The sequence below is a fragment of the Oncorhynchus clarkii genome, chromosome 17 (genome assembly GCF_045791955.1).
Source record: "Oncorhynchus clarkii lewisi isolate Uvic-CL-2024 chromosome 17, UVic_Ocla_1.0, whole genome shotgun sequence".
Lineage (NCBI taxonomy): Eukaryota > Metazoa > Chordata > Actinopteri > Salmoniformes > Salmonidae > Oncorhynchus > Oncorhynchus clarkii.
In genome coordinates this window covers 42,411,197-42,431,242 of record NC_092163.1, presented here as the reverse complement: position 1 = coordinate 42,431,242, position 20,046 = coordinate 42,411,197, and the positions used below count along the sequence as shown (strand labels likewise).

Below are 20,046 nucleotides of genomic sequence, written 5' to 3'. Positions count from 1 at the left end.
AGTTTCCATTGCATGTATGCTGTTGGTCCAGATGTAGTACCCCCTGAACGGCTGGGTCTGCAATGTGCAATGTCACCGGTAAAATGTTGGTATTGACATTAGTACACACACGTGCACATGCACACGCACACACACTTTCCCCTATAGGTTCAGAGGTATGGTAAAGTCATTGGAACACGGCATGCTAAAATTCCACTCATGGGGCAACCTATACCTCTATTAATGTGTGTCTAGGGATAGGGTTATATTATGTGTGATTTCTAGGTCTATGAAACTGATATTCAGAAATAACAAAACTTGTGTTACCATGAATATAACAGCAGGCCGTTATGGGCTGTGTTCATAGTGAAGGTATGTTTTTGTGTCTCTCATACAGAGCGCTAGCTACCCATAGAGCAAACAGGAACAGGATCTAGCCTAATGAGACCAATCTAGGTTTATAGAGACCAACGCACTGGATTGACAAAGGTTTTGTGTTATATGAAACAGATAGTATTTCATGTCTACATCACTAGTAAAAACACAGTAAAAACAATTGATAATGGTGTAAATTTTATTGTTCTGTTCATATGCAAAAACAATGTGTTACATTCATACATCCAATAAAGCACATCATTTGACCTTTAGCAAAACATTGACGATATTGTAAAACGTTACAGTAACAAAACGCATACAATGTGCGCATTAACACGTGTGTGTTGGATCAGTTCAACTCCAAGTTGACTCTACAGTACTGTAATGTATTAACAAGCCTTGGTGGGTGATGTTTGATTTTAATGAATACGTGCTTCATACACTGATCAGACTGTGTTACAGTATGAAGCGGTTACAGTGAGACTAGCAAAACAACATTAAATGAGACTCAGCTCTACTCCTGGAGGATAAAAAAAATAACAAAAAAATAAATGTATTGAGTATTGAAGACCTGTTCTGAGAGCATGTACGCGCTTGCTTGCGTTTGTGTGTTTCCAAACGTGCGTCCGAGTGGGCATGAGTGATGTGTGTTTGAAGGATGTGCGTTTGAATGACGTACTTGTGTGCATGTGTGTGTGTGTGTTCATTTCTGAATGTTCGGACCTGTGGAATCTTGACAGAATCATTCCAGGTAAGCTTCAAAGCAGGGTTGTGGCAGGGTCAGGGGGGTTAGAGGTACGAGGTCAGGGTTAGATGTATATGTGGTGCAGGACTCGGAGGCAGTAGACCCATTCAGGTGGTAGTAGATGATAGGACATCTTGTTCCCGTCCAGACGAAGGATCCTCATCCTGGAGTACGACAGAGGACCCACCTCCCGACAGAAACTAGAGATGTTAAACTCTGCAGAGGACAAAGAGCAGAGCGAGGACAGAGAGAATATAAAGGATAGAGGACAAAGAGAACAGAGGACAGTATGGTTTTTACATGCACTCACACCCTATACCCAGTAATGACATTCCCACTCATATACTCTTACTTCACAAAGTATATTTTTACAATACGTGAACATAACTTAAACCCAGTTCCTCCAATTGAGAGTTGTCACAGTATTTTGAGTGTACTGCCATCATTGTTCCTGAAATGGCAGACTGTATGAGGTGGATTTGCCTGATCAGAAGCTGGATACAGCTACAGTATCCTATTCTATTAGGAGCAGAAACCACAACATGCTACAGTAGTTGATGCCAAATCCAAAAAGCAGCTACAGCTATCTTAAAAAAGAGGAGGAGAGAAAACATAATCTCCTCTCTACCTCCTGTTCCTGCCTATAGCTATTGGCAGAAGGGTACGTTTGGCAGAGGGTAGACAACAGTAGCTAGCTGTCGGGATGCTAGACAGTGAGGTGAGTGTTTTTCTCTCGGTGAATGTCTTGTGTTTAGCTCTCTGTCAGACCAGACCAGACACACATACCAGGTTATAGTGCTGACTCATGTCTCCTGGAGAGCCTTGCGGAAAACAAGCTCACACTCCATCTTTATTTCTCTTGCTTTCTCGCTCTCTTTTTATTTCTGTGTCTCTAACCCCGCCTCTCTGTCTGTTCCTCTACAGTGCCTACAGAACGTTTTCACACCCTTGACTTTTTCCACATTTTGTTGTGTTACCAAGTGCCATTTTTTGTCAATGATTGACTTAAACATACTCTGTAATGTCAAAGTTGAAGAACATTTAAAAAAATTTATTAATGGAAATTAAATTACTTAAAGTAGTATTCAACCTCTTGAGTGAATACATGTTAGAATCACCTTTGGAAGCTGTCTTTCTGAGTAATACCTTGACTACAGCGCCCGCATCGCATGCGCGAGCGTTGCAAAATAAATGTAGAAATCTATATTAATCAATTATTGCACCAACACTGCTTGCGCGCGCCAACGAGCGTCTGCGTTGCCAAGGGCTTAGAAGTCAGTTCTAATTGTGACGCAGATCGCACTGCAAGTCCTGACACTCCCATCTCCTCATTGGTTTATAGAAGCAGGTACCCGTGTGCCATCTCCTCATCGGTTATACCCACATGGGTGACTGAAAGACGAATGAGGTAGATGGTGGTAATGCACCTAATTTATGAAAGTTGCCAATCGCAATATAAAATCAAGAGAAGAAAAAGCCTGAAAGGAGGAGAGATGACAAGAAACGATTTGGTTGACCGTTTTATGTGTGGATTAATTTTTGGAGTAGAGGAACTTGTGCATTTCAGGTAAAATAACAACTCAATGTTTATGTCCCAGGACAAATTAGATAGCAACAGCAAGCAAGCTAAATAGGACAAATTATCTAGCAAGTGCAAGCTAGCTAGATATATTGCCATAAATATTTAATGCTTTTTGACCTGTCCCCAAATTAATGTAATTGGTTGAGATTTTGTTTTGATATTTTAACCTGCGGGTCGTGATCGCGTTTAGTGTGGTTGGGACAAAATACATTTACGCATGATGGAGCACGCGAGCAGCCGGTTTGGGTTCCGTGTAAGTCTCTAAGAGCTTTGCAAACCTGGATTGTACAATCTTTAAAAAATCTTCAAGCTCTGTCAAGTTGGTGGTTGATCTTTGCTAGACAGACATTTTCAAGTCTTGGCATAGATTTTCAAGCCGAATTAAGTCAAAACTGTAACTAGGCCACTCAGGAACATTCAATATCACCTTGGTAAGTAACTCTAGTGTATAGTTTGGCCTCATGGCCTCAAGCCTCTCTTGAAAAAGCCAAACCTTGACCCAGAAAATATAAAAAACTATCGGCCTATATCGAATCTTCCATTCCTCTCAAAAATTTTAGAAAAGGCTGTTGCGCAACAACTCACTGCCTTCCTGAAGACAAACAATGTATACGAAATGCTTCAGTCTGGTTTTAGACCCCATCATAGCACTGAGACGGCACTTGTGAAGGTGGTAAATGACATTTTAATGGCATCGGACCGAGGCTCTGCATCTGTCCTCGTGCTCCTAGACCTTAGTGCTGCTTTTGATACCATCGATCACCACATTCTTTTGGAGAGATTGGAAACCCAAATTGGTCTACACGCACAAGTTCTGGCCTGGTTTAGATCTTATCTGTCGGAAAAGATATCAGTTTGTCTCTGTGAATGGTTTGTCCTCTGACAAATCAACTGTAAATTTCGGTGTTCCTCAAGGTTCCGTTTAAGGACCACTATTGTTTTCACTATATATTTTACCTCTTGAGGATGTTATTCGAAAACATAATGTTAACTTTCACTGCTATGCGGATGACACACAGCTGTACATTTCAATTAAACATGGTGAAGCCCCAAAATTGCCCTTGCTAGAAGAATGTGTTTCAGACATAAGGAAGTGGATGGCTGCAAACTTTCTACTTTTAAACTCGGACAAAACAGAGATGCTTGTTCTAGGTCCCAAGAAACAAAGAGATCTTCTGTTGAATCTGACAATTAATCTTAATGGTTGTACAGTCGTCTCAAATAAAACTGTGAAGGACCTCGGCGTTACTCTGGACCCTGATCTCTCTTTTGAAGAACATATCAAGACCATTTCAAGGACAGCTTTTTTCCATCTACGTAACATTGCAAAAATCAGAAACTTTCTGTCCAAAAATGATGCAGAAAAATTAATCCATGCTTTTGTCACTTCCAGGTTAGACTACTGCGATGCTCTACTTTCCGGCTACCCGGATAAAGCACTAAATAAACTTCAGTTAGTGCTAAATACGGCTGCTAGAATCCTGACTAGAACCAAAAAATTTGATCATATTACTCCAGTGCTAGCCTCTCTACACTGGCTTCCTGTCAAAGCAAGGGCTGATTTCAAGGTTTTACTGCTAACCTACAAAGCATTACATGGGCTTGCTCCTACCTATCTCTCTGATTTGGTCCTGCCGTACATACCTACACATACGCGACGGTCACAAGACGCAGGCCTCCTAATTGTCCCTAGAATTTCTAAGCAAACAGCTGGAGGCAGGGCTTTCTCCTATAGAGCTCCATTTTTATGGAACGGTCTGCCTACCCATGTCAGAGACGCAAACTCGGTCTCAACCTTTAAGTCTCTACTGAAGACTCATCTCTTCAGTGGGTCATATGATTGAGTGTAGTCTGGCCCAGGAGTGGGAGGGTGAACGGAAAGGCTCTGGAGCAACGAACCGCCCTTGCTGTCTCTGCCTGGCCGGTTCCCCTCTTTCCACTGGGATTCTCTGCCTCTAACCCTATTACAGGGGCTGAGTCACTGGCTTTACTGGGGCTCTCTCATGCCGTCCCTGGAGGGGGTGCGTCACCTGAGTGGGTTGAGTCACTGATGTGGTCATCCTGTCTGGGTTGGCGCCCCCCCCCCCCCCCCCCTTGGGTTGTGCCGTGGCGGAGGTCTTTGTGGGCTATACTCAGCCTTGTCTCAGGATGGTAAGTTGGTGGTTGAAGATATCCCTCTAGTGGTGTGGGGGCTGTGCTTTGGCAAAGTGGGTGGGGTTATATCCTTCCTGTTTGGCCCTGTCCGGGGGTGTCCTCAGAGTGGGCCACAGTGTCTCCTGACCCCTCCTGTCTCAGCCTCCAGTATTTATGCTGCAGTAGTTTATGTGTCGGGGGGCTAGGGTCAGTTTGTTATATCTGGAGTTCTTCTCCTGTCCTATTCGGTGTCCTGTGTGAATCTAAGTGTGCGTTCTCTAATTCTCTCCTTCTCTCTTTCTCTCTCTCGGAGGACCTGAGCCCTAGGACCATGCCCCAGGACTACCTGACATGATGACTCCTTGCTGTCCCCAGTCCACCTGGCTGTGCTGCTGCTCCAGTTTCAACTGTTCTGCCTTATTAGTATTTGACCATGCTGGTCATTTATGAACATTTGAACATCTTGGCCATGTTCTGTTATAATCTCCACCCGGCACAGCCAGAAGAGGACTGGCCATCCCACATATGCTCTCTCTAATTCTCTCTTTCTTTCTCTCTCTCGGAGGACCTGAGCCCTAGGACCATGCCCCAGGAATACCTGACATGATGACTCCTTGCTGTCCCCAGTCCACCTGACTGTGCTGCTGCTCCAGTTTCAACTATTCTGCCTTATTATTATTCGACCATGCTGGTCATCTATGAACATTTGAACATCTTGACCATGTTTTGTTATAATCTCCACCCGGCACAGCCAGAAGAGGACTGGCCACCCCACATAGCCTGGTTCCTCTCTAGGTTTCTTCCTAGGTTTTGGCCTTTCTAGGGAGTTTTTCCTAGCCACCGTGCTTCTACACCTGCATTGCTTGCTGTTTGGGGTTTTAGGCTGGGTTTCTGTACAGCACTTTGAGATATCAGCTGATGTACGAAGGGCTATATAAATAAATTTGATTTGATTTGATTCATGGTGAAACCCCTGAGTGGTTTTCCTCCTCTCCGTAAACTGAGTTAGGAAGGATGCCTGTATCTTTGTAGTGACTGGGTGTATTAATACACCCTCCAGAGTGCAATAATAACTTCACCATGCTCAAAGGGACATTCAGGAGATACAGTATGTTTCCATGAACTTGTCCCTTGACTTTTTTTGTTGACATTTAGATAGCTTGCATGGAAAATAAATGTGACAAGTGCCTGCTAGGGTGTATTTCCATTTATCTATCTTGTGTCGATATAAACAGCTGGATGTAACAATGTCACAGCTGGATGTAATGATGTTGAATCAAACTGTAGTGTTTCCACTACCCATTTAGGCAAGTTGCGCATTAATGAATTCAAGAATAGACTAGTGTGCAATATAATGTGCCACAATATTGCCACGCGACCGTGCCATTGTGAAACTTGCACGGTAAATAATTGGATGGTGAAACTTGCATCCAGCCAACCAGAAAAGCAATTTGAAGCAATTCAACCATTCTTGAAAGTCAGGACAAGGATCCTGCAAAGAAACATTATTTTGATAGTTAAAAAATGGATTTAGCAGGCATTTTAGAATGAAATGTGGAGTGGAGCTTGTGATGACATCACGTGCCGCATGTATCTTCAAAATTATTTGGCAATCATCATTTAATCGAAAAACACAGTTTCCATCATCATTTGTCTTAATAAAGAAAGTTTGACAAAAGAAACATCCACCCCTGTCGAATGGATACAAATGTTGTTGATCTTTAGAAAATGCTCACCTACAGTGCCTTGCGAAAGTATTCGGCCCCCTTGAACTTTGCGACCTTTTGCCACATTTCAGGCTTCAAACATAAAGATATAAAACTGTATTTTTTTGTGAAGAATCAACAACAAGTGGGACACAATCATGAAGTGGAACGACATTTATTGGATATTTCAAACTTTTTTAACAAATCCAAAACTGAAAAATTGGGCGTGCAAAATTATTCAGCCCCTTTACTTTCAGTGCAGCAAACTCTCTCCAGAAGTTCAGTGAGGATCTCTGAATGATCCAATGTTGACCTAAATGACTAATGATGATAAATACAATCCACCTGTGTGTAATCAAGTCTCCGTATAAATGCACCTGCACTGTGATAGTCTCAGAGGTCCGCTAAAAGCGCAGAGAGCATCATGAAGAACAAGGAACACACCAGGCAGGTCCGAGATACTGTTGTGAAGAAGTTTAAAGCCGGATTTGGATAGAAAAAGATTTCCCAAGCTTTAAACATCCCAAGGAGCACTGTGCAAGCGATAATATTGAAATGGAAGGAGTATCAGACCACTGCAAATCTACCAAGACCTGGCCGTCCCTCTAAACTTTCAGCTGATACAAGGAGAAGACTGATCAGAGATTCAGCCAAGAGGCCCATGATCACTCTGGATGAACTGCAGAGATCTACAGCTGAGGTGGGAGACTCTGTCCATAGGACAACAATCAGTTGTATATTGCACAAATCTGGCCTTTATGGAAGAGTGGCAAGAAGAAAGCCATTTCTTAAAGATATCTATAAAAAGTGTTGTTTAAAGTTTGCCACAAGCCACCTGGGAGACACACCAAACATGTGGAAGAAGGTGCTCGGGTCAGATGAAACCAAAATGGAACTTTTTGGCAACAATGCAAAACGTTATGTTTGGCGTAAAAGCAACACAGCTCATCACACTGAACACACCATCCCCACTGTCAAACATGGTGGTGGCAGCATCATGGTTTGGGCCTGATTTTCTTCAGCAGGGACAGGGAAGATGGTTAAAATTGATGGGAAGATGGATAGAGCCAAATACAGGACCATTCTGGAAGAAAACCTGATGGAGTCTGCAAAAGACCTGAGACTGGGACGGAGATTTGTCTTCCAACAAGACAATGATCCAAAACATAAAGCAAAATCTACAATGGAATGGTTCAAAAATAAACATATCCAGGTGTTAGAATGGCCAAGTCAAAGTCCAGACCTGAATCCAATCGAGAATCTGTGGAAAGAACTGAAAACTGCTGTTCACAAATGCTCTCCATCCAACCTCACTGAGCTCAAGCTGTTTTGCAAGGAGGAATAGGAAAAAATGTCAGTCTCTCGATGTGCAAAACTGATAGAGACATACCCCAAGCGACTTACAGCTGTAATCGCAGCAAAAGGTGGCGCTACAAAGTATTAACTTAAGGGGCTGAATAATTTTGCACGCCCAATTTTTCAGTTTTTGATTTGTTAAAAACGTTTGAAATATCCAATAAATGTCGTTCCACTTCATGATTGTGTCCCACTTGTTGTTGATTCTTCACAAAAAAATACAGTTTTATATCTTTATGTTTGAAGCCTGTAATGTGGCAAAAGGTCGCAAAGTTCAAGGGGGCCGAATACTTTCGCAAGGCACTGTATATCTGCCGTCTCCATTACACATAAACCTGGGTCAATGGAAACCCCCTTACTCTCTGTTTTTAAATGTTGCCATCTACCAATAGGTGCCATTCTTTGCAAGACATTGGAAAACCTCCCTGTTCTTTGTCTTTGAAATTGTGCTTCACTGCTTGACTGAAGGACCTTACAGATAATTGTTTGTGTGGGGTACAGAGATAGGGGTGGTCACTTAAACATCTTCTTAAAACCATTATTGAGCACAGTTAGTCAAGCAACTTATTATCAGTGGTGGAAAAAGTACCCAATTGTCATACTTGATTAAAAGTAAAAGTTTTTAAAAAAAATGAAAGTGAAAGTCACCCACTAAAATACTACTTGAGTATACTACTTGGTTTAAAATATACTTAAGTATCAAAAGTAAAAGTATAATAATTTTGAATTCCTTATATAAAGCAAACCAGACGGTATCATGTTCTTATTTTTTAAATTATGGATAGCCAGGGGCACACTCCATCACTCAGACATCATTATAAATGAAGCATGTGTGTTTGGTGAGTCCGCCAAATCAGAGGCAGTAGGGATGACCAGGGATGTTCTGTGTGAATTAGACAACTTTCATGTCCTGCTAAGCATTCAAAATGTAACAAGTACTTTTGGGTGTCAGGAAAATGTATGGATTGAAAATTACATAATTTTCTTTAGGAATGTAGTGACGTGAAAGTAAACGTTGTCAAAAATATAAATAGTCATGTGAAGTTCAGAAACCCTAAAAAACGACTTAAGTAGTACTTTAAAGTATTTTTACTTAAGTACTTTACACCACTGCTTATTATCTGACTTTTTAAACACATTTGTATTCCTGAAGTTATTTAGGCTTGCCTTAACAAAGGGCTTGAATGCTTATTGACTCAAGTCATTTCAGCTTTCCATTTTTAAAATTAATTTGTAAAAATGTCTAAAAGCCTAATTCCACATTGAGATTAGGGGGTATTGTGTGTATGCCAGTGACACTAAATCCACATGTAAACCACTTTAAATTCGGTCTGTCACACAACAAAATGTGAACAAAAAGTTAAGGGCTGTGAATACTTTCTGAAGGCACTGTACCTCTACCTCTGTTTTTCTCTCTTGTCATTCTCTCTCCCTCTCTCACTATCTCCCCCTCTTTCCCTCTCCCTCTGTAGCCCAAACATCCAAGCCAGAACAGGAATCCAGGAATCCTAACAGTGTTTTGTCAAGGAGACACGGCTGAGCGAACGAGTGGCCAATTGTGAGATTCACAGGTTTGTTATTGAAGATGAGGCAGGAAGTTACATCCACTCCTCATGTGCTGATTTGCAGTTCAAGAGAAGCATTCAGGTGTTCATAATTTGATCAGCTTCGTCATTTGGAAATATTTGTGGGCACAACAAGGATTGTTTTTCTCAGAGAGAGATGGAAAGAGCGTGATATTTGGCTGATCTTACCATCTAGCTCTCAAAGTCTCATGTCAGAATTAGACGTTCATCCATGTTTCTCGAACGTCAAATTCTGCAGTTGTTCCAAATGTCACATTTTGAAGTGTTTAAGGTTAAGTTTAGGTATGAACTCAACATTTTAAGTTTAGGGTTAAGTTGAAGCATTAACTCCGAAATCTTGAGGTTATGCATTAACTCTGAATGGTTAAGGTACGTTTTAAGGTTTGGGATAGGCTTAAAACAAAAATCTCAAAACAACTTTAGATCGCTGGATTCGAACAAAAGATGCTTACACCCCTAGTGGCCGGTTTCCACATCATCTCCCTATGTCCTTCGACGTGGATGGACGTCGAATACTGACTTGTTTCACGGGTGACCTGGCTGGATATTACTCCCCTGGTCAACCCCTCACAGATGTTTTCTCCACTCCTTAGATTGTGTGTGTGCGCGCGTGCACGTGCTCGTGCGTGTGTACGGGAGTGTATGTGTAGTCTTACCTTGTATGTGGTTGGCCTCCAAGTATAGGTACTGTAGTGTGAGAGGAACCAGGGGGATGGTTGTCAGCTTGTTGTAAGAGAGATCCAGCTCCACAAGGGCAGACAGGTTGAAAGATTGGGGGTGGAGGGAAGGGCTCACTAGACCACAGCGGCGCAGACGCAGGTACCTACACACACACACACACACACACACACACACACACACACACACACACACACACACACACACACACACACACACACACACACACTACATTTACATTAAAGCCACCTTATCCAGAGTAACTTTCAATATTAGAGAACAAAATAACCACAATTTGTGATAATATCAGAGAGGTGTGATGCATATCAGACTGAAATAATGTGTGTGTGTGTGTGTGTGTGCGTGTGTGTGTGTGTGTGTGTGTGTGTGTGTGTGTGTGTGTGTTTGCATGCTTGCATCTGTACGTGTTTGTGTTACCTGAGATTAGTGAAGCCCTGTAGACTTTCCTCCCCCAGGCCAGACAGAGAGTTGTTGGAGAGATAGAGCTGCTGGATGGAGGGAGGAAGGTGGGAGGGGAAGGAGGAGAAGAGGTTCCCGCTCAGGCTCAACAGGTTAAGAGACACCAGGCCTGGTGGGCAAGGAGGGAGAGGTGGAAGGAGAGGAAGAGGGGGAGAGAGAGGGGGAGGATGGGAGAGAGGGTACCAGAACAAGCATGTTCAGAGCTGTTACCTTTGAGGATGTTATTTTTAACATATGTCAGAAAAGGTGTCATATGTTTTGGCATAAAATATAATATCTCAGAATGGAAGCAGAGCTTCACTTCACTTACCTGTGAAGTCAGTCTCTGTAATCACGTTCAACCTATTCCCCTGCAGTAGCAGCAATGTAAGATTATGTAAGTTCCCAAAGGTTCCTGGGGAGATGCTGGTGATGAGGTTGTGTGCCAGTCGGAGCTGCCGCAGGCTCCTGGGCAGGCCAGAGGGCACGACAGTCAGCTTATTGTGGTTGAGGAACAGGTATTGGAGCTGGGTCAGGTTCTGCAGCGTGGAGGTCTGCAGCCCGTCTGTCTGCAGACGGTTATCATCCAGGATGAGCCAGCGGAGTCCTGAGGAGTTGGTGAGAGAGGAGGAGGGCAGGGACGAGATTTTGTTGCCCTGAGAAAACACACACACCCATAAACTGTGTGTTACCTATAGATGTAGGATCTTAATTTTGTTGCTGAGAATTTTACTGCACAGCAGTGTATTCAAGGTTTAATAAGGCTTCTAAAGTTTGTAATTTCCACTTTAAAATGTCATATTTGATTTGCTCTAACGAAAAATGTATCTAACCCCTATAAAAAATGTCCATGACTTATAATATACATAATAATTAAAATGTTCTCTTGCTGCAGGATTATTGGCTCAAATTAAGATCCGACACCTGTATAGGAACCGTGTGGTGCCTGGCAGTCTTTCAGACAGGTGTCTCAGACCCCTTTGTGCATGTGCTTGCATGTGGTGTGTATTACCTGCAGGAACAGGTATTGTGTATTGTAAAGCATGCTGTCCGGCAGCTCTCCCAGGTCTCTGTGGTCACAGTACAGAGCTGAGGGCCACTGGATAGGACAGTCACACAGGTCAGGGCAGGACTGGGGGTTGTTGGCTCTGTACCTGGATCACACAAAGATAAATATCTGTCTTTACTCGGATATTACATATGTAAATAAAGTAGGAAATACATGTGATACTTTGCCAGCACAAAGTGTGTGAACTTTCCTTTGAATGATGTTTAAACATTACCCAATCCCGAAGCACCAGCTAAAGCAACTCTCGGCATTTCATTTATAAATGATTTAAAGTACCACAACCTTCAGACTCTTGTCACAGTAAATTAATGTATCAATGTTTTATTTGTACCATGCCCGGTCCATTCGGCCCCTCAGACTGAATACAGAGGGTTCCCCCAGAAGACGGTTGATCCAGAGAGGAACCCCTCCATAGTCCAGGTCCTGGGTTGTCCCTGGGGTGCCACACACAGGCCTGCAGACACTCAGCATCAGGCCCAGGGCTAGAGTGAGGACTAGGGACAGCACCGACACTTGTACAGCCATGGTGATACTGTAAGACAACCTGGGGATAGTGATAATAGTTGATATATATTGTTTATCTATGTACAAATTACAAAGAACCAGTGCAAGGACCAGACCCGACCCACACCACAGCCCTGAACACAGCTACTTGGATAATTCCATCGCAGGATCCGAAACACAAGTTTCGATCACAACAATTCGATGAGAAAAAAGAAGAAACCAAACACAGTGCTCTTTCTAGTTTCACTGCTCTTTATTGCGCTTTACGTATAGGCCTCAAGGCTTTTTCACAAAAATTCGAAACACTCTGAGCCATAGAAACTTTGAGAGCTAGAAGCTACTGTAACTTGTCACTCCTGGAGAGTCAGTTGACTGGGTGACGTCACAGTGTGAGACAGCGACTAACTTTCTTTGCTTAATTAACATCTTAATACCTTAATACAGCTGAGGAATTGAGGTATGAGTTTGCCCTCCTGCCATTTGTTGTTGTAAGTTGCAGACACACATCTGTGTTGGAGAGAGAGGAATGTGTATCCATATTTTTCCACATGCACAGCTGCAAACTTAATAATACACAGTGGACAAAAATGTCACACATGCACATATTCACAGACACACGCACGCACACAGGCAGCCAGGCACACACACACACACACAGACAAAATACGAATACACAAAATAAGCATGCACACGCATAGATGACAGAGACTACATCATCAGGGTGTCCTTAAACTGTAAGTCAACTGGACTTCAGAATGGTAACATTCACATTCACAGTCGCATGATAAACACTTCTCTCATTGAGGTAGGGGCAGTTTGGATTATAGCACAGTCATACACATCAACATTATTCTGCCTGTCAGTAACAACATAAGATACAGACATGTATAGCCTGCAGTAACTGCAATTATACATTTGCCAGTATATTAATCAACGCATTTATTTTCCACTAAATCTCACTTAACACTCACAAAAACATTCACAAACACCACATGTACATGAAGGAAACCGACAAAGCACACATACCTTCTTTATGGGTTCAGGTTTGTGGTTGTTAGTATTCCTGAGCTGTGGTTCCATGTACAGTAGCAGTAGACAGTAGTAGTGGTTCACTGTCTGCACAGATGAGCATGTGGCACTGAATGGGCGTGAGCGTGTGTGTGTTCAGGCTACCTGCAGTATTTACCCACTGCCAAATACATTCCTAAGGCATACACCCCAGGCCTTAGACATCCTCCATATTCTTTCCTCTCTCCCGGCTTTCTCTTCTCCCTCTCTCCCTCTTTCTCTTCTCCTTCTCTTCCCTCTTTCATTCTCACCCTTTCTCCTTCTCTCCCTCTCTCCCTCTTTCTCTTCTCCCTCTCTCCCTCTTTCTCTTCTCCTTCTCTTCCCTCTCCCTCTTTTTCTTCTCCTTCTCTTCCCTCTCTCCCTCTTTCTCCTCTCCTTCTCTTCCCTCTCTCCCTCTTTCTCTTCTCCCTTTCTCCCTCATTCCACTCAGACACAACACCCTATAGTAACTGTTCAGCCTGCAACATTTGGTGGAAACATGTTCTTCAAAAACAAGAGAGAGTGGGGGGAGGGGAGAAGGATCAAAAGGATGAGGGAAAATAGAGGTCTGATATCAGGGCATAGGGTTTGTATTATAATCTGGCAAAGTTTTCAAAGGCTGCATGCCGTCAGGATCACATGGTCTTTGGTCAATCCTTTATATGCACACACTGTACTTTATCAATACGCAAAGGGCCAATGTGATTATGATCCAGGCGACAGCCCAAAGCTTTGTCTGTGTGCGTGTGTGTGTGTGCGTGGGTGCATCTTTTGGGCATTTGGGGATGCATCTCAGCTGAGTACACTGGAAAGATTCCAGGGTTACTGCTGAAAGTTATGGGGACAGAGAGAAAGAAAATAACACAGTAGGAGAGCTGGAGGGAGAGGGAGGAGTGTCGAGAAGAGGGAGGCAGTGGGGACAGAGAGTAGAAGGGAGGGTTGGAGAGAGGGAGGGACTGGAAGAGCGGGATCTTGTGGGGGATTGAGGGAGAAAGGGAGGTTGGGAGGACTGAGGGAGAGAAGGAGAGGGGATGTGGGGACTGAAAGGAAGGAAAACACAGGAATAGCGCCCCCTAGCACAAACAGATGTCATAAGACCATCAGTTCCAAAGTGTTTGTGTGTGCGACTGTGTGTGCACACGGACACATGTGTGAACACTTTCCCCTACCTATTAGTGTCACCCAGGCATGTTTTTTCTGTGTATGTTGCCAGAGGGAGAACCACAGGGTTTTACATGACAGTATCCTCGGGGGAGCTGTGTAACCATAGGCCTGACATAATGCCACCCAGGCTAGCCATGACTCACAACAATAAGTGGAGACTAAAATGGGAACTATTATGGGTACTGCTATTAGGGGACTGAGAGAGGGAGCTAAAATAGGGGATTGTTAATAGGGGACTAAATAGGGGAATATTATTGTGATATCTGATTCCTTAGCACTACAATAATATGTTTAGGTATAAGCTTGTAACGTTATTGAGGGAAAGCTTGAGGAGAAAACAACAAGATTGAATAACTTCATATAAGGTTTTGAAATAATTTGTCTCATCTTTTCCATCATAACAGAACGTTGGGCCCATGATGGTATTGTTCTTCAATAACATTTGTTATGAAATAGGTTTGGCGCTCTGATTTATAATGGAATGAATGAGGAACTTGTTTCAGAAAGATATTTGAAAAAGATTGACTGAGCTGTGACTTATTTTAGGACAGACTGAGCCTACAGGTAGCACATACCATTCTAGAGTACTACACACACACTATCGCACACACACACATGGACACACACAAGCACACATGCACTGTTACGCACAAACACACACACACACACACACACACACACACACACACACACACACACACGCACACGCACACGCACGCATACACACACACTGGCTGGCTGATGGCTTTTCCATAAACAGAAGAAGGAAATGAGGAAACCTTCCATAGTCTCTTGGCCAGGTTCTCTCTGCAGCAAAATCTGTCTTTTCACCAGCAGGCAGCCTGTGAGAGCCAGCTAATCACTAGAATATATCAAAATCGAATCAAATGTAACTTTATTTGTCAAACGCACCGAAAACAACTGGTGTAGACTATATATACAGGGAGTACCAGTACCAGATCAATGTACAGAGGTACGAGGTATTTGAGGTAGATAAGTACTTGAAGGCTGCATCGGGACAGTGACTCGGCTACAGAATAGATAATAATAAGACTAAAATAAAGAACAGAGTAGCAACAGCAAATGATGCGTGTAAAAGTGTGTGTTCGTGAGTAATGTGTATGTGTGTGTTTGTGTTGTGTAGGTATGCGTGTGTGTGTGCGTGTGAGTGTGCGTGTGCGCGTGTGTGTGTGTGTGTGTGTGTGTGTGTGTGTGTGTGTGTGTGTGTGTGTGTGTGTGTGAATGTGCATGTGTGTGGGCTTGTGTGGCAGTGTCAATGTAGCGTGTGTGTGTATATGTTGTCTATATAGTGTAGTGAATGTGCGTAGGGTCAGTGCAAGATAGAGTGCAGAGAGTTCAGGTACCATTAATTGACTACTTAGCAGTCGGGCTAAATCACTCCGTCAAACAACTACATGAGTCTACAGCAACAGTAGCAGGCAGTAATATTCACTTTTCACAACAACAACATTCCTAAATTTGAGTACAGTAACCGTGTATGTTCCAGGCTCATTTTCAAGCAGGACTTGAACCATCAACCTTGTGATTACATGAGACAGGGAGCTAGAGGGCAAAGTCATAAAGAAGAACAGTATACAGTGAAGGAAAGTTAGGACACGCTAAGAGAGAGCCAAACCAAACCTTGTGAATGTGGGAGGACAAAGTCCATAGGATTTCTCCAGGCAGACAGTGAAAAAGTGAAGTCATAGCTATCTGCTTAAATTAAAAACTCTCTTTCCTCTCTCCCTCACTCTTCCCCTCTCTCTCTCTCTCTCTCTCTCTCTCGCTTGCTCTCTGTATCTTTCCCTCCCTCCCTCCCTTCCCTTTCTCCTTCTCCACTCCTCCCTACCCAGACACTCCTAAACCCCACACTCTCCCCGTCTCCCCTCTCTCCCCCACTCTCTCCTCAGTCTCCTATTTCCCTCCATATGTCCCCAGCCAACCCTCCCACGATCTCCATCCTCACCAGACATATCAGATTGTTGGGTGTGTACAGTATGTTTATAGGAGGATGTGTAGTGGTTGCACTAAGTCTCTAGAACTCTACTTATGAGGTCATACATAAAAAAAGAGATAGATAACTGTCTGTGATCTGATGTTAGAACATATTCGCTGACACCCAGAGGCACACACGCAATCCAGATGTACTTCTCTCGCAACTGCTGGGTTGCAGAAAGACAGACCTACCTGCCTTATACAGCGCATTCGGAAAGTATTCAGACCCATTGACTATTTCCAAATGTTATTACATTACAGCTTTATTCTAAAATGGATTAAATAAAACATGTTCCTCGTCAATCTACACACAAAACCCCAAAATGGCAAAGAGAAAACAGGTTTTTAGAAATGTTTGCAAATGTATTGAAAATAAAAAAAACAGAAATACCGTACTTGCCTAAGCATTCAGACTCTTTGCTATGAGACTCGAAATTGAGCTCAGGTGCATACTGTTTCCATTGATCATCCTTGAGATGTTTCTACAACTTGATTGGAGTCCACCTTTGGTAAATTCAATTGATTGGACACGATTTCGAAAGGCACACACCGGTCTGTATAAGGTCCCACAGTTGACAGTGCATGTCAGAGTAAGTCGAAGGAATTGTCCGTAGAAATCTGAGACAAGATTGTGCCGAGGCACAGATCTGTGGAAGGGTACCAAAACTTTTCTGCAGCATTGAAGGTCCTCAAGAACACAGTGACCTCCATCATTCTTAAATGGAATCATTTCGGAACCACCTAGACTCTTCCTAGAGTTGCCCGCTCGGCCAAACTGAGCAATCGGGGGAGAAGGGCCTTAGTCAGGGAGGTGACCAAGAACCCGACAGAGCTCCAGAGCTCCTCTGTGGAGATGGAAGAACCTTCCAGAAGGACATCGATCTCTGCAGCACTCCACCATTCAGGCCTTTATGGTAAAGTGGCCAGACGGAAAACAAAGCAGCCTGCTTGGAATTTGCCAAAAGGCACCTAAAGGACTCTCAGACCATGAGAAACAAGATTCTCTGGTCTGATGAAACCAAGATTGAACTCTGAATGTCAAGTACTTAAGTAAAAAATTCTTGTAAGTTCTACTTAAGTAGTTTTTTGGGGTATCTGTACTTTACTATACTATTGATATTTTTGACAACTTTTACCTTCACTTCACTACATTCATAAAGAAAATGATATACTTTTTACTCCATACATTTTCCCTGACACACAAAAGTACTTGTTACATTTTGAATGCAGGTCAGGAAAATGGTCTAATTCACACACTTATCAAGAGGACATCCCAGGTCGTCCCTACTGCCTCTGATCTGGCTAAACACATGCTTTGTTTGGAAATGATGTCTGAGTGTTGAAGTGTACCCCTGGCTATCCGTTAATAAAAGTATTTACAAAATGTATACTGTCTGGTTTGCTTAATATAAGGAATTTGTAATGATTTATACTTTTTCTTTTGATACTTTAGTATATTGTAACAATTACATTTAATTTTGATACTTAAGTATATTTATAACCAATAAACCAAGTATATTTAAAACCAAACCACACTTTTACTCAAGTAGGATTTTACTGGGTGACTTTCACTTTTACTTTTTCTATTAAGGTATCTTTACTTTTACTCAAGTATGTAACGGTTTTCCTGTTGTGAAGGAAAAGTGGACCAAAATGCAGCGTGGTTGTTATTCATGTTTTTTTAATGAAGAAAAACTATACATGAATAAACTAACAAAACAATAAACGTGTGAAAACCTAAACAGCCTATCTGGTGACAACAAACACAGAGACAGGAACAATCACCCACAAACACACAGTGAAACCCAGGCTACCTAAATATGGTTCCCAATCAGAGACAATGACTAACACCTGCCTCTGATTGAGAACCATATCAGGCCAGAGATAGAAATAGACAAACAAGACATCCAACATAGAATGCCCACTCAGATCACACCCTGACCAACTAAAACATAGAAACATACAAAGCAAACTATGGTCAGGGTGTGACAAAGTATGACTTTTGGGTACCTTTTCCACCACTGGCACACAACCAAGACAACACAGGAGTGACTTTGAGACAAGTCTCTGAATGTCCTTGAGTGGCCCAGCCAGAGGCTTGAACCCGATCGAACATATCTGGAGAGACGCTCCCCATCCAACCTGACAGAGCTTGAGAGGATCTGCAGAGAAGAATGGGAGAAACTCCCCAAATACAGGTGTGTCACGCTTGTAGTGTCATACCCAAGAACACTTGAGGCTGTAATCGCTGCCAAAGTTGCTTCAACAAAGTACTGAGAAAGGATCTGAAAAATTATGTAAATGCAATATTTCCGTTTTGAATTTTCAATACATTTGCTGAAAATGTATTTAATTTTTATAGATTTTTTTGTCATTATTGGCTATTGTGTGTAGATTGTGTGTAAAAAAAGATTTATTCAATTTTAGAATAGCCTGTAAAATAGCAAAATGTTAAACAAGCCAAATGATACGAATACATTCCGAATGCATTGTACAAGAGCTTTGTGCTGACTTCTGGCTGATTCCCAGTCTTTTTGATTCCAGTTCCTGTCACACCCTGATCTGTTCCACCTGTCCTTGTGATTGTCTCCACCTCCCTCCAGGTGTCACCCATCTTCCCTATTACCCTCAGTGTATTTATACCTGTGTTCTTTGTTTGTCTGTTGCCAGTTTGTCTTGTCTTGCCAAGTCAAGCAGATTTTTTCCAAGTTCCTGGTTTTCCTAGTCTCTCTTTTCTAGTCTGAAGTACAGATTTTTTTTCTAGTCTGAAGTAGCTCTTCATGTCTTTTAATGGTGGCTCCCTACAGGGAGACAACATGACGGAGCTGGTCTGAGTCTGCTGGGTCAGTCATGGCCAATTCGTACTATAATGACACAAGGCGAGGCCCAGATGCAGACACAGGAGGCAGATGGTTCAAGTCTCTGATATTTATTGAACAACGAAGGGGCAGGCAAGAGGCAGGCCAAGTACAGGCAAGAGTTCCTAACCAGGTCAGAGTCCAAAAGGTACAGAGCGGCAGGCAGGCTCGAGGTCAGGGGCAAGCAGAATGGTCAGGCAGGCGGGCTCAGTGTCAGGGCAGGCAAAAGGTTAGAACCGGAAGGACTAGAAAAGAGACACTAGGAAAACCAGGAGCTTGGAAAAATGCTGGTTGATTTGGGAAGTCAAGACAAACTTGCAAGCTGTTGCCATGGAGGAGTACATTGAGGACTCTCTGGCTGCTGGTAGCATTCGTCCTTCTGTATCCCCTGCCAGCGCAGGGTTTTTTTTGTGGGAAAGAAGGACAAGACCCTGTCTCCATGCATCGGCTACCGGGGCCTCAATGCCATCACAATTAAGAATCGTTACCCCCTGCCAATCCTCTCCTCTCCTTTCAAACCTCTCCAGGGGACTACCATTTTTTCCAAGTTGGACCTTCGGAATGCCTACCATCTTGTTAGGATACGCGAGGGGGACGAGTGGAAGACGGATTTCAACACGGCCAGTGGACACTATGAGTGTCTGGTCATGCCGTTTGGGCTCACCTGGCTGTTTTTCAGGCCCTGGTTAACAATGTGCTGAAAAGATGAATTGTTCTGGGATTGTCTACCTCAACGAAATCCTTGTCTTCTCCCGGTCTGACCAAGAACACATCCTCCATGTCCTAAGTGCATCCTGGAGAACCATTGCT

General features: G+C 43.0%; 1 protein-coding gene across 2 annotated transcripts; it reads right to left on the bottom strand.

Moving 5' to 3' along the window:
- Nucleotides 1-535: 535 nt before the first annotated feature.
- LOC139369756 (lumican) lies at nt 536-13,326 on the bottom strand. 2 transcript variants are annotated; one of them, XM_071109017.1, is made up of 8 exons: nt 13,199-13,305; nt 12,607-12,679; nt 12,000-12,212; nt 11,612-11,753; nt 10,931-11,255; nt 10,579-10,729; nt 10,119-10,285; nt 536-1,315 (listed from the first exon to the last, which is right to left on the bottom strand). In XM_071109017.1, the coding sequence occupies exons 3-8, from the start codon at nt 12,191-12,193 to the stop codon at nt 1,164-1,166; spliced, it is 1,131 nt and encodes a 376-aa protein (XP_070965118.1). In that variant the 5' UTR covers nt 12,194-12,212; nt 12,607-12,679; nt 13,199-13,305; the 3' UTR covers nt 536-1,163. The 2 variants fall into 2 exon arrangements, with proteins under 2 accessions (XP_070965118.1, XP_070965119.1); XM_071109018.1 differs by lacking the exon at nt 12,607-12,679 and having other exon boundaries at nt 13,199-13,326.
- Between the last annotated feature and the right edge of the window lie 6,720 nt (nt 13,327-20,046).